We start from the raw sequence: 14,829 nt of genomic DNA on the forward strand, positions 1-14,829 counted from the left end.
TGGACCCCAAAGTCATCAGGAAATAGGATTCAGACTATTAACAGGTGCCACCGTTTTTAATCACATCACAATTTAGTACTGTATGTGTTGACTATGATTAGTCTACAGCAGTGCATGAAAAATCACCAGATCCCCAGGCTTCCGGCTGGGTCTTAGGATGAAATGAGCCAATGAAAGAAAGATCCCTACTTCTGATGTGACATCCCAGGTAAGAGTGACCATGAAGAGCAGGGTGGGGAGCCGGGGAATACCTGGAGGTTGTTGCTACATGAGGGCGGGGTTCTGGTCAGGAAATGGGACACAGCAGGCCATGCACATCTTGTTTATTCTACTGTTTGTTCCCATGACACAAACCACCTAAACCCAGGGCCACCAGCAGGCAAGTTAGTTAGGACTTGTCCATGAGGAGTCACTAATGCCACCTCTGTCTCAAGCCACATCTCTTAGGAGGGCTGAATGTCTACTACCTTTGAGAAAGGAGGGACACAGGAAGTCAGTGTCACCACTTCCTGCTTCCAGTTTTTATCCACATCATCTATTAAAGAAATCCCTTTCGTTTTTTCAGTAAAAGGTTGCCCAATGTAATCAAATCATGAGGTTGTGGGACTAGAAAGCATTTTGAATGCACTATTTCCCCCCCACCCCCGCCCTGATTTCTCTGCTAGACCAGAGCCTTTTAAAAGATAGCTGTTGTTACCTGTAGGTTGCAAATGAGGAGACTGAAAAGTTTAAGTAAGCTCCCCAATGCCACAGAGCCAATGAATGGCTGAGCCATGTGTACCCAGGTCTGTATGGCCCCAGAGTTCTATGAAGATCTCCAGTGAGCTGTCACAGTCCCAGTGAATGCTGCTTGCCACACAGGCAGGCACAAATGAACCTGGAGAATAAGGCTGGCTTCTGGCAACAAAATTCAGTCCTTAGAGGAAGTTGCTTCAGGACCCCCTTCTCACCTTGTGCATCCTTGGCCCTTCTTTTTTTTTTTTTTTTTTTTTTTATATTTTTATTTATTTCTAGGAGAGAGAGAGAGACAGCGTGAGCAGGGGAGGGTCAGAGAGAGAGGGAGACACACACTGAAACAGGCTCCAGGCTCTGAGCTGGCAGTCAGCACAGAGCCCGACGCGGGGCTCGAACCCACGAACCGCGAGATCATGACCTAAGTGAAAGTCGGACGCTTAACCGACTAAGCCACCCAGGCGCCCCTATCCTTGGCCCTTCTTAAGGTCCGTTCTTCCTCCCACACTCTTCTCCCTTCCTGTTCCTGTATTCTCAGGAGCCTTCTGACCCGTGTCATTAAAGAAAGTCTTCTAAAAAGAGTTTCTCCCTCAAGTGTTAATACTAAAAATCCAGAGTGCTTATATGTTTGGAAGAGGCATGAAGGGAAGAAGAACATGCATTGCCAATGAATTTCCAACAATTCTGCAGCGAGTGGAAAAGAGACGTGGGCTAAGTGTAATGGGTAGCCCTCCAAGTAGCGGGCATAGGCAACTGCCTAAAATCAGCAAGGAGAAAATGAACATGACTGTTTCATAATACTTTAAAATAGCCTCCGAGAAGAGGTAGGAAGGAGAGGACATTGTTGTTCTGATTTTAGAGATAAGAAGCCAACACCCAGAGAAGCCACTTTGAGCCCCAGATCAAGTCCAAACGGAACACAGGCTGAATTCTTAGCTTCCTTCCAGTTGGCTGGCTCAGGCTTTCTTTCTCCTAATTCTGAACTCACGCTACCCTGCCTGTTAGTCTCCTGCTAAGGTATCTTTTGAAGGTAGCAGGGTGCTTGGGAAGCAGAGGCGGTAGAGGGAAATATGTTTCTGTTTTTAAAGAATAATTCATATAGGACCCTTCTCTCAAATAGCTCAAGGCACTTCTGTGAGAAGCACTGCGGGAAGAGAACAGAGTGACCAGATCCCTCGGAGCATCAATAATGCAGAGTGACTTCTTTTAACTAGAGGTTGTCAATTTGACTTCCCCTAGATCAGTGGGGGATCAAAAGTCACCAGTGGCTAGCAGACCTTATTTGAGTGGAGGATGCAGTTTCAGCCCCATCGCAGCTAACGGCCAGCCACATCAAACAGCCACCTTGATGCTTTGGTGTTCTTTCGCCTGCCCTTTGATCAGCTGTGGCTGTAACTGCACAGCATCCCGCAGGGGCCGCAGCACCTAACTGGATCATTCTTACCTAAGAACCAGAGTTGCTGCAGGGTGAATCCTTCATGTTCACACTCGGAGGCCCCAGCTTTGGGAAGCCCAGCTCTGACCCCATTTGGCAAGACAGCTATTCCAAATAATAAGACACGCCATACATGTATCCACCGTACCCATTAATTCAGCCAACATGGATTGATCACCGAGCACCTAAGTTACATCCGTGTCCTTCTCCCTTCTTTCCTCCCCATCAAATCCTCCCCTTCCGTCAATGCACTCAAGTGTTTCTTCTTTGTTGAAGCCTCTCTTAGACCTTCCCACGGTGACCTTTCCTCTCTTTTCACCCCTCCCACTAATTGTAACTGGGCCTCAGTTTGACCTGTAATCATTCTCTGTTTTTTTACCCACTATCAGTCCTGCGTTCGCACTGACAAGGACCACGTGGCGTACAGTGCTGCTTTTACAGTGCTCCCTGTGTAGCTCAGGTCCCAGAACTGTTCTGCAAGTGGATTTCTCTCCTAAGGGAGAAGGAAGCAATGTGTATTGGTAGCTTTGGGGTAGAGGGGAAGGGCTTCATTCTCTTTTCTGAATTACAATTGAAAATTAATCAATGTGAGCTTCACAACAGTAGGGATTTGTGCCGGTTTTATTTACTGCTTTGTACCCAGGTCTAAACTAGTGCCCAACAGGGAGGTGATGGCCAGTACTATGGAAAGAATGAATCCATCTATCAGCCTGTTCATGGGAGGAAGGAAGGGCGGTGTTCGTAAACTATCCAGAAATGTGAACTTGGGGTGAATGGGGAACAACGGAGAGGGAAATAACCCATTGGCTTCCCTCAGCTTCTTTCCTGAGCACATTCCCCATTTTTCTACTTTGAAGAAAACCAATTGCAAGTGAAGCTTTACTCTCCTGGGCCCATCTGTCTTAAGTAGCAACTACACCTTACAAAATTCATGCAAAATAAACAGATCCCCAAGGCATTAAAAAATAATTACTGAAAACATCTTTTCATTAAATGTTCTCCTTGAGTCACACAACACATCACAATAGATCCCTTGCGACTCGCAGTTATAGACGCACGGCCAGCCCTCTGTGAATGCTTGCGGATCTAAACTAACTTGCTCCAAGAAACAAAAGGATCCAGGATGCTGAATGTGGGTCTGTGCCTCTGCCTAGAGCAGTAGAGATGACGAAATGTGCCTGTCTCTTATTCTTTCAGGAAGCATCTCCTGAGACTTATTTTTTAGTAATTAGTAAGGCAAGTAAGAGAGGGTCCCCAATTCCCTACGTCCCACTCCATTAATCAACAAAGTGGGTTGCTCTCTAAAAGCATGAACTGCAGCTTTGATTCTCTGCCAAATAAATGTTAAATAATCAACCGTCAACTCTAGAGAGAGCACAAAAGATAAAGCAGAAAAGGCCAGCTTTTTCAGAACAACCATGTCAAGGAGGTAAGGCCCGTGAATGTGAAGTTGAAAAGTGCAGTCAGTCAGGATATTCTGACTCATGGTCAGTGTGGGTCTAAGCTGCTGGCCCAGGAGAGAGCTGCTCCCTGCTCCATGCCCTGAGCTACAGAAGGAATAGAAGAGAGAAGATGGGTTTTTGTCTTCATCACTGACACATTCCAAAGTGAAGTCTCTGGTGTCTGGATGTGACTCTTGGATATTTTGTTATCAGCAATAAACAAAACAAAAGAATGTAACAAAGAAAGGTGACCAAAAATGCCAATACCTTCCCACCCCAACAAAACCAAACAGGATACCGGAGTCTCCTGAGTCCAGGGCCTCTAGCCAACACCTGGCTTCAATGCAAATGAGACTGGCAATATATTGCTGGTCAATTCAAGTAGTTTAACACTACCGTTTAAGCCAAGGATTTAAAATAAGAGAAAGAAAAATTTCAAACCCACAGATACAGACATCTCAGAATTAAAGGATGTAAGAACTTGGCACAGGTATGGTTTCAACGCACTATACATTTTTAGCCTTATGGAGGGATGTTCTTTGAACACATCCGAAAGAGGGTCCCCCGGGGGAGCTGGCCTTCTGATCCTCTTCCGCCGGCACAGACAGCCCTTTGACCTAAGAGGATGCCGTCTAAGGGTCCAAGGTAGATGAGTAATGTCACTATTATTGGCCTTTTAAAAATCCACCGGAATTTCAGGACCATGGTCAAAGCAGGTAAGAGATTGGTAGAGGCATCTGAGTCATCTTTCTGGAAATCCCTATTTCAGAAGCCCCAAGGGGATGTAAGCTCCTGAAAGCAAACCCTAGAGGCTCGCAGGTGGGAATAGGCCCCGAGGCGAAGAATAACGCGGTCCCAAGGGCGCCAGGGCTCGCAGAGCTCTGGGGGACCCCGAAACCCCCCCGCGCCCCACCCCGCCCCGGGGAGCCACAGTGCCAGGTCCGGCCCACCGCCTTGGGCCGGATCGCGCCCTGCCCGTACCCCGGGGCTCGGGCCGGGGACGACGGCGCGCCGGGCCGCGGGGCACTCACCGCAGGTTCCGCACCACCATGTCCCACCAGGCGGCCACGCAGCCCCGCGCGTCCATCCCTGCGCCGCGCCGTGTGCCGAGCGGCCACCGCGGAGCCCCGGCCTGGAGCCCGAGCCGCCCCCGCGGGCGCCCGGCCCGCCCTCCTCCCCCGCGCGGGGCCCCGCCGCCTGCCGGCCCGGGGGCGGCTGCGGGCCTTGGGGTTCCGGCTGCAGGCGACCCCCCCGCCCCAGCTGTGCTGGAGAAGCCAGTCACCCACGCCTGCGCCTGGCTACGCACGGCTTTACTTTCCAGTGTGCTTCATACATGTGTGGATGTGGTGCGCGCCCCGCGCGATGAAATAAAATAGATTTCCGATCATGGTAGTAATAACGCAAAATTCTGATGGTCCCAGCTCTAGGAGGCCTGCCTGAAGAGTATAAGCTTTCCTCTACTTTGACCTCTCTTCCTTTATTTATTTATTTATTTATTTATTTATTTATTTATTTATTTTGGTCTTTACTGTTTTTACCTTTTTCTGAAGCTTACCCATCTCCAGCACCCCTCTCTCCATCCCTCTTCCCTTGAGTAATGGTTTATCTGTCCACAGGTTATGAACTACACAGTTAACACTAAAATTAACACCTTTTTGGCATTTGGTTTATTTAGCAACATCTCCCAGAACCCTGCCCTGTATCAAGGAGTTCACACCTTGACAGGTTTGGCCTCAAAGGCCTGCATAATGCATTGCCGCCAAGGGAAGCCGCCCTCAAAGTGTGGGGGCCATGGAGGAAGGAAGGGAATGAGGTCTCCCTCAGATGCAATTTGATGCCCCATCAGGATTGCATCTTGGAGGCAAGGAGCAGCCTTCCAAGGAGGGGTCATGTGTTTTCTTGTGGTACTGGGGCTACAGGGCAAAGGGCACAAGGGAGGACAGCCAAACCCCAGAAAGTGCACAGGGACACCCCCACCCCACCCCCCGCCGGCCGCTTGGGGCCAGTAGGCCAGTCTAGAGAAAAGCACCCACACCTTCCAAGAAAGGGCTGCTCTGTTCAAGGACTAGGCCATTTCCCATAACTAGTCAGTCAGGGGGGAATTTTGTTCACGCCTCTTGTCATTGCTCTGGCTGGGGATGTCAAGTTTCTGATTCATCTCCAGACCGAAGAGGAATCAGATCAGCAAGGATGGAAGGGATCTGAGGCTGCCCCATGAGCCAGCTGCAGGTGAATTTTTCAGGGCCACGCCCTGCATGATAAGGGAGGTTAAGTTTCCACTCAAGCAGATGTTCACAAAATGGGTCTGGAATCCCATAGAACCTGTTTAGGGAAACTCTGGAGGAGACCCTAGGCCGTGACCTGTGGAAGTGGAGCCATCAGAGATGGGGAGCAGTGGGGGAGGACTATGCAGCAGCTGCATTTGGTCCCAGATTCCATTTCCATCTGTTTTTTCAGGTTGAGAGGCTAGAGGTCCACAGCTGGTTAAGCCAAAAACTTGTAAACCCCAAGTCTAGCAAAATGTTCGAAATGCTCAGCAAATCCCTGATGTTGGAAATCACTGTGGCCCCCGCCTTTTTAAATTTTTTATGTTTTTTTTTTTTAATTTATTTTTGAGAGAGAGAGACAGCGCAAGCAGGGGAGGGTCAGAGAGAGAGGCAGACACAGAATCCCAAGAGAAGCTCCAGGCTCTGAGCTGTCAGCACAGAGTGTGGCCCCTTTTTTTAAAAAGACTGTAAAGATTAAAACTCTAGGTGAAAGCTTTCCCCGACATTAATAGCTCCTTTTCAAATGGCATGTCCTGGAAACTAGAGAGCTGAGTCTCTGACTGGATTTGGCAGAATTTAAAACACAAGTGATTTGGGGCGCCTGGGTGATTCAGGCACCTGAGGTTCAGTCCGTTAAGCGACTGACTTCGGCTCAGGTCATGATCTTACGATTCGTGGGTTCAAGCCCCGCGTCTAGCTCTGTGCTGACAGCTAGCTCAGAGCCTGGAGACTGCTTCAGACTCTGTGTGTGTGTGTGTGTGTGTCTCTCTCTGACCCTCCCCTGCTCGCACTGTTTCTCTCTGACTCTCAAAAATAAGTAAAACACATTTTAAAAAATTTTTAAATAAATAAAACACAAATGATTTGTTCATTTATTCAGCATCTATTTCCTAGGCAACCTTTAGGTGCCAGGTACCCTGTTGGGATACAAAGCTGCGTCCTGCCTCATAGAGAGATTTATCTCAGTGGAAATCACGAGAACACAGACAGGAATTGAAGAGTGCCCTATGGGCAGAAATCAGGTCAGTGGTCACAGGGCCTGGATGTGGGGAGAGGAGGTTGAGTCCAAAGGGGTGTGAGGGAACATTTTAGGGTGATGGAAATAGTCCACATCTCTGATATGGTGGTGGTTTTATGTCTGTAAACGTGCACCAAAATTCATAGAATTGGAAGCCTTTCAAGGGTGAATATGACTAAATATAAATTATACCTCAACAGGGGCACCTGGGTGGCTTAGTCTGTTAAGCGTCCGACTTCAGCTCAGGTCATGATCTCACGGTTCTTGGGTTCAAGCCCCGCGTCAGGCTCTGTGCTGACAGCCGGCTCAGAACCTGGAGCCTGTCTTCGGATTCTGTGTCTCCCTCTCTCTCTGACCCTCCCCTGTTCATGCTGTCTCTATCTCTCTCTCAAAAATAAATACAACATTAAAAATTTAAAAAAAAAATTATACCTCAACAAACCTGACTTGTGGAAAAGAGATCTAAGAAATGTATGGACCAATTATACAAGTAAACATGTCTTATTTTATTTTGTAGAAATGACAAGACACACCTGGTACAAATACTTCAGAAACCAGCGGGTGGATGTTATTTGCACTTCTAGTAGAAAAAGAAATCTCAGTTAGAGATAGATTAATTTTACCACCAAGAATTGTTCTGGAAGAGCACCTGGATGGCTCAATCGGAAGAGTGTACAACTCTTGATCTGGGAGTCATGAGTTCAAGCCCCACATGGGGTGTAGAGATTACTTAAATAAATAAAAACTGAAAAAGAAAGAGGTATTCTGGAAAAAAGGAATGGGAGAGAACACTGGCTGTCTCTCAGTTGCCACGCAGCTGTGAAAGCAAACTGCTGGTAACAAAGCATTTGAGGAACAAAGAAGTGCAAACGACAAATCACTGATTTTATATTATTTAGAGCAAAGTTTATCTTGAAACCAAAATATCATCCTCCTTGCATTTTCTTCCTTTTCTTTATGTTTATTTATTTATTTATTTTTTTTTAAATGTTTTATTTATTTCTAGGAGAGAGAGAGAGAGAGACAGCGTGAGCAGGAGAGGGTCAGAGAGAGAGGGAGTCACAGATTNAATAAAAACTGAAAAAGAAAGAGGTATTCTGGAAAAAAGGAATGGGAGAGAACACTGGCTGTCTCTCAGTTGCCACGCAGCTGTGAAAGCAAACTGCTGGTAACAAAGCATTTGAGGAACAAAGAAGTGCAAACGACAAATCACTGATTTTATATTATTTAGAGCAAAGTTTATCTTGAAACCAAAATATCATCCTCCTTGCATTTTCTTCCTTTTCTTTATGTTTATTTATTTATTTATTTTTTTTTAAATGTTTTATTTATTTCTAGGAGATAGAGAGAGAGAGAGAGAGAGAGAGAGAGAGAGAGGAAGTGGGGGAGGGGCAGAGAGAGAGGGAGACAGAGGATTCTAAGCAGGTGCCACACTATCAGCAGAGGCCCTGATGCGGGGCCTGTAAAATAACAGCTTTATTGAAACATAATTCACATACCATAAAATTCACCTTTTGAAGTGTATAATGCAGTAGTTTTAGCATATTCACAGAGTTGTATATCTATCACCGCTATTTAATTTAAAAATTTCTTAATGTTTATTAATTTGAGACAGAGAGAGAGAGAGATGGAGCATGAGCAGAGGAGGGGCAGAGAGAGAGGCAGACACACAGAATCTGAAGCAGGCTCCAGGCTCTGAGCTGTTAGCACAGAGCCCCATGCGGGGTTCAAACTCATAAGCTGTGAGATCATGACCTGAGCTAAAGTCAGATGCTTAACCGTCTGAGCCACTCAGGTGTCTCACAACTATTTAACTTTAGCATATTTCATCACTCCAAAAGGAAACCCCATACCTTCTGCCAGGTCATATGGTAATGTTGTGTTTACCAGCGGTTGTGAGATGTTGTGAAAGCCCAGCAGTTAAAACTCCTCGTCCCTTTCTGGATACTCTACTTCAAATGCCCCTGGCCATTCCTCAAAGGTGACTTGTTTGCAGGCTTCCTAGCCCTGCGTCTCTTCTTGGGTTATACCAGTGTTTTCAAAACCACATTCCGTAAGGGGAGCTTGGGGGGCTCTGGTCATGATCTCACAAGTCGTGGGTTCGAGCCCCGCATCGGGGTCTGAACCTGGAGTATGCTTTGGATTCTGTGTCTTCCTCTCTCTCTCTCTCTCTCTCTTCCCCCCCCCTCCACTCTCTCTCTCTCTCTCAAAAGTAAATAAACATTTTAAAAAATCTTTAAAAATCCACATTCAGTTATTTGGGAAGCGTTGGGCTAAACACAGTAAAGTATGTTCCTTTGGCCAGGGTCTCATGTCTCAAAATTGTTACCTGGCCAATATTCTTTGAGAATCTCAAGAAGAATATATAGAATGCAGCTTTTCTCTAAATTCCTCTCCTCTCCTCCCTTCCCCAAATCCACCTGCTTGCAAAACTCCCTGTCTTGAAAAGCAGCCTCATCACACACCACGTTTCCCAAACCACAAATTGGGGCTTCACCCTTGATTCTTCTGCTTCTCTTAAGCCCATAATTCCCTGCAGACAGAATGAAGAGTATCCCTCATTGTAATGTTTATTTATTTACCAAATACTTACCAAGCACATTCTAGATAGCATCTGGCTTGGGAAGCTTACACTCTAATCTCAAGGATGGGACCCACACAGCCGAAAAGCTAAATAACAACCTGAGATGTATCACTAGGTAACAAATATGCATTACAGATAATATCATGCTGCAGGCTCGGTGAGAAACATCTTTGTGGGCTGAGAGGTCAGACGAGGAGTCAGGAAGTACTGTTCTGTTGCTTGGAAACAGCTTTCGCAATGGGAGGTAATTTAACACGGCTATCCAAAAAGCCTCATAGAATGTTAAAACTGGAAGACATATAAGCAATCATTTGTCAGTACTCTTATTTTCCATAGAGGACACTGAAACCCCCAGAGACCAAATGATGGGTGTTAACCTGCATTCACTTAGTATTTATTGAGTGCCCACTGAATGCAAAGGCTGCACTCATTCAAAACAGCAGGCAAGGGGTGTCCGACTCTTGGTTTCGGCTCAGGTCATGGTCTCATGGTTTGCGGGTTCAAATCCCACATCGGTCTCTGTGCTGACACATGGAACCTGGTTGGGATTCTCTCTTTCCCTCTCTGTCTGCCCCTCCCCTGCTCTCCCCCTCTTTCAAAATAAATAAACACATTTTAAAAATTTTTTCAAGAGGGGCGCCTGGGTGGCTTAGTCGGTTAAGCGTCTGACTTTCGCTTAGGTCATGATCTCGCGGTTCGTGGGTTCGAGCCCCGCGTCGGGCTCTGTGCTGACTGCCAGCTCAGAGCCTGGAGCCTGTTTCGGTCTGTGACTCCCTCTCTCTCTGACCCTCCACCTGCTCACGCTGTCTTTCTCTCTCTCTCCTAGAAATAAATAAAAAACATTTAAAAAAAAAAAAAGGAAAATTTTTCAAGAACATTAAAAAAAAACCAGCAGCAGGTAATGTGAAACTAATCCTCAAAGGGCACCTGGTATCTGGGAAGAAACTAACCTGTGTCAAGGCAGCCCAAGGGGCAGGGTTGTGATGGCAAAGTGGCAGAACCAACTGGTAGTTGTAAACTGGGTCACTAGTCCTTCAACTTACCCTTGAAAATGCATGAATTAAAATAGTTAATCACAGGTTAGTTCTTTCTCCATGAGTAATAGGGTAGGAGAATTCGCCACCCACCGTACCTGGCCCTCCTTTTCAGATACCTAGGTAGGAGATTCTGAAGCAATCTTTTCAGGGTCCGCTCCAGGGAAGGTGGTACAGCCTGAATTTTTGGGAAGCGGAAACACTGCAGGCTGGTATTAGGACCATATAGACAGAGATGGGGCAGAGCCTCACTCTCAGGTGTTGTTTTTTTTTTTTGGTTTTGTTTTGTTTTTTTTCTTCTACTTGAGTTATTTTAAAATTTTTTAATGTTTATTTATTTTTGAACTAGAGAGAACAAGTAGGGGACGAGGAGAGGGGACAGGAGGGGGTCAGGAGCGGGCTCTGCGATGACAGCAGCAAGACCCATACAGGGTTCGAACCCACGAACCGTGAGATTGTGACCTGAGCCAAGGTTAGGTGAAAATATGTAAAAAAAAAAAAAAAATCTTCTTGAAAATGAAGGCACACTCATGGAGAAATTGGGGAAGACAGGAAAAAAGTCACAGCTGTAGATAGAGTAAACAGGAACTGGCTTTTCAGTCCCAGGAGATTAGAGATTTCCAATTCTGGGCTTTCTGGAGGCCTGACTTGAGTTTGAAGTTGTCTATTTCTCATTGTTTGTAGAAGCTCCAACGTCTTGAAAGTCCTGAAAGTAGCCTCACTTCCTTAGTTCCCTGTTCTTGCCCCGAGTGTGTGTGTGTGTGTGTGTGTGTGTGTGTGTGTGTGTGCTCCCAGCGCCGCTTGAAATGAGTGTACTTTTTCATGTTTGCCTTTAGTTTTCAAACAAGCCAAGAGAGACCCCATGGGTCTGGCGGGGCCTCGCACAGGCCTGCCCTGCGGAGTGATGTCGGGTAGCCCGAGGCGGGGCTTCATTATCCTCCCCCTGTCTGGCTTTGCATGCATGAAACAGCCTATCCCTAGAGAGGAGTTTTAAAATAATAATATGTAATGTGAGATGAGATCATAGATATGAAAGCTCTTCTTTGAAGTTAAAAACATTTCAGGCTGCAAATGCACGGTACTGATATTACTTATTAATGAGTATATTTGATACTGTCTTTGTCCGGCTCCTAGGCATATTTGCATGCATTCATTTAAAAATACAGTCATCAGCATTGTGTGTGGCTCAAAGACTAACATAGAAGTTTAATTACTAATAAATACTAATAGGTACACAGATGTACAGAGGAGGCCATCCGGCCAGGCTCATCAATTTCATCACCAACCAAAAGGAATTAAAAATTGATACCACAGGAGACTCTCTTCCTTCCCTACAGTGTGAGACAAAGGAATGCTTGATGGTGAGGGTAAGGGATGCTCTTCCCTTTCCTGCCTGCTAAGTGTCAAATAGGATAGGAACTCCCAAAGGACACCTCCCAACCAAGCAGTCCCAAACTGCTTAGCAAACATCAGCGCATGATGGAGAGGTGAGTGCTGAATTGCATGGTGACGTGACCTGCTAAGCAGTTTTTAAGCAGAAGGGCTGTAGGGCTTAACACACGACCCTATCGTCTTGCACTATATGAATCGGGACTCCTTGTGATGTTTGACATCACTTGTCAAGTCTGGAACAGCACGGGCAATCCCAACACTGAGCTAACACCTGGAACAAAGCAGGTGTTCAGCAAGTATTTTGTAGGATGAGTGAAAAATTGAAAGGGGCACCGGGGTGGTTCAGTCGGCTAAGCGTCCGACTTCGGCTCAGGTCATGATCTCACGGTTCATGGGTTCAAGCCCCGCATTGGGTTCTGTGCTGGCAGCTCAGAGCCTGGAGCCTGCTTCCGATTCAGTGTCTCCCTCTCTCTCTGCCCCTCCCCCGCTCACGCTCTGTCTCTCTCTGTCTCAAAAACTAAATAAACTATTAAAATTTTTAAAAAAAGAAAAATTGAAAAAATTGAATCATTCAGCAACCAATCTCGTGCCACAAGATCCCAACCTCCCCATCACATACATTCTCTTTGGTCCCTCTGACACCCTCTGATTCACATCTATAAAATTTTGAACTGCATGATCATGAGAAAGTAGAACCCAAGACAAGCAAAAGTCCAGAGGCCTATTGCGGGTCCACTGCCTATTCTCACTTTCCCCACATCCAAGAGCCACATTCCCAGCTTAGTATGGCCAGCGTGCCCTCTGTAAAGGTGGGGTCCTGACCCATCTAAGGATTTGATACATATCCCTTCTCCTGTACAATCCCACTCAACAAGCAGTTATTAAAAGCCATTGGTACAGGGGCACCTGGTGGCTTAGTCGGTTAAGCGTCCGACTTTCACTTAGGTCATGATCTCGCGGTTCGTGGGTTCGAGCCCCGCGTCGGGCTCTGTGCTGACTGCCAGCTCAGAGCCTGGAGCCTATTTCAGAGTCTGTGTCTCCCTCTCTCTCTGACCCTTCCCTGCTCACGCTGTCTCTCTCACTCTCCTAGAAATAAATAAAAATATTTAAAAAAAAAACATTGGTACAATTTATACCATGCCAGGCTGTATGGAGAAGAGCAGAAATTATAAGCTATGGCCTCTCATCTCAAGAACTAGGATTATAGTTAGGAATAATCTGCATTGTTCTTTATTTATTCCACAAGCGTTTATTGAGCATATGTGCTAAGTACTGTTCTAAGTGTTAGGGATTCAATGTTAACCAAAGCAAAGAACTTCCTTGCTCTTATGATGTTGACATTCTGGAGGGGGAAGACAAAAAATAATTATACAAACAAACACACAATACAAATTCAGATAAGTGCTATTAAAATGAAATCAGGTCATAGAGAAACTATTTTATTTGAGATTTTTAAAAAATTGTTTTAGGGGCGCCTGGGTGGCTTGGTCGGTTAAGCGTCCGACTTTCGCTTAGGTCATGATCTCGCGGTTCGTGGGTTCAAGCCCCGCGTCGGGCTCTGTGCTGACTGCCAGCACAGAGCCTGGGGCCTGTTTCAGAGTCTGTGTCTCCCTCTCTCTCTGACCCTCCCTGCTCACACTGTCTCCCTCTCTCCTAGAAATAAAAAAAAATATTTTAAAAAATTGTTTTAATGTTTATTATTTTTGAGTGAGAGAGAGAGAGCAAGCAGGGGAAGGGCAGAGAGAGAGGCAGACACAGAATTGAAGCCTGCTCCAGGCTCTGAGCTGTCAGCACAGAGCCTGATGTGGGGCTTAAATCCATGAACTGCATGATCATAGCCTGAACCAAAGTCAGACGCTTAACCAACTGAGCCACCCAGGCTCCCCTATTTGAGGTCTTAATGGCAAGACTTGAGGACAGAGCTCCAGAAAGAGGGAAGAGCAAATTCAAAGTCACCCAGGTGGGAACATAAACTTGAAGTGTTGAGTAATACTGGCTGCCCATTCACACCATGCCCTTCACATCTTCCCCTTGGGAGCAGATATAGGGTTGGGTGTAAGACAATCTGCCTTCGGGAAGCTACAGCAGCCCTTGTGAGCACTGAATTTTACTAGATTGTTTGATTGTTTTGGAGGAGGTAAAGCCCTGTCTTCTCCTGTAGAGCTGTTTTTGTATCGAGCAGTGAAATATCAATAAGCTCCAAAGATAAGCACTCAGGAGCCAAGAAGGTGCTTCAGCAGGTGACCCTAAGGTGGCCACTGCAGCATAGAAAGAATCTGGGGTGAATGTTGGGAGCAAGTGGCCACTTCCTCCATGCTGGGGATGCTTCTGCAAAAGGGAGCAACCCCTTGATCCACTCGAGATGGAAGGCATTTTCCAAAATCGATCTGGGACAACATGATATTCTGTGTGGCTCCCAGTTTCTATGAAGCAAGAAGCATCTCAGACTACATGGATGGGCAAGAAACGGAAAGAAGTGGTGCTTCATACAAACCCACAGAGGGAGGCGAGTTCACATCAAGATGGGATCCGGTCTGCTCACGAAAGACAAAGGTACCAGGTGAGGACAAGGAGGTGACACTTTGGTGTGTATTGGTTTGAGCCATTTTTCAGAATTTATCTCACATCAGAGACTCTTTGTGCAAACTTGGAATCATTCTGGATGTAGGGTTTTTATTGAATGGTATGAAATAACATATTCAGAGACTCTTTGTGCAAACTTGGAATCATTCTGGATGTAGGGTTTTTATTGAATGGTATGAAATAACATATAACATGAATAAGTCATGTAATTTCTTTACAAGAGGGTAAGACATTGATAATATAACCATAACCAATTTCTCTAAGGATTAAGTTTATCCTTCCAGTAAAGGCCCGATAATTTGGAAAGGAAGAAAGGAGGGAAGGTGGTATGTACAGCTCTCA

At 46.0% G+C, this 14,829-nt stretch overlaps 1 protein-coding gene across 1 annotated transcript in view; it reads right to left on the reverse strand.

The window, feature by feature from the left end:
• Window positions 1-4,696, reverse strand: part of ABHD12B (abhydrolase domain containing 12B) — a 29,342-nt gene extending 24,646 nt beyond the window's left edge. The window contains exon 1 of the mRNA XM_039256114.1: window positions 4,641-4,696. Within this exon, the coding sequence (XP_039112045.1) occupies window positions 4,641-4,696 (56 nt within the window). The remainder of the gene's footprint in view (window positions 1-4,640) is intronic.
• Window positions 4,697-14,829: the final 10,133 nt, after the last annotated feature.

Source organism: Hyaena hyaena, unplaced genomic scaffold (genome assembly GCF_003009895.1).
Source record: "Hyaena hyaena isolate Hyena2069 unplaced genomic scaffold, ASM300989v1 scaffold_559, whole genome shotgun sequence".
In the NCBI taxonomy this organism is placed as follows: domain Eukaryota; kingdom Metazoa; phylum Chordata; class Mammalia; order Carnivora; family Hyaenidae; genus Hyaena; species Hyaena hyaena.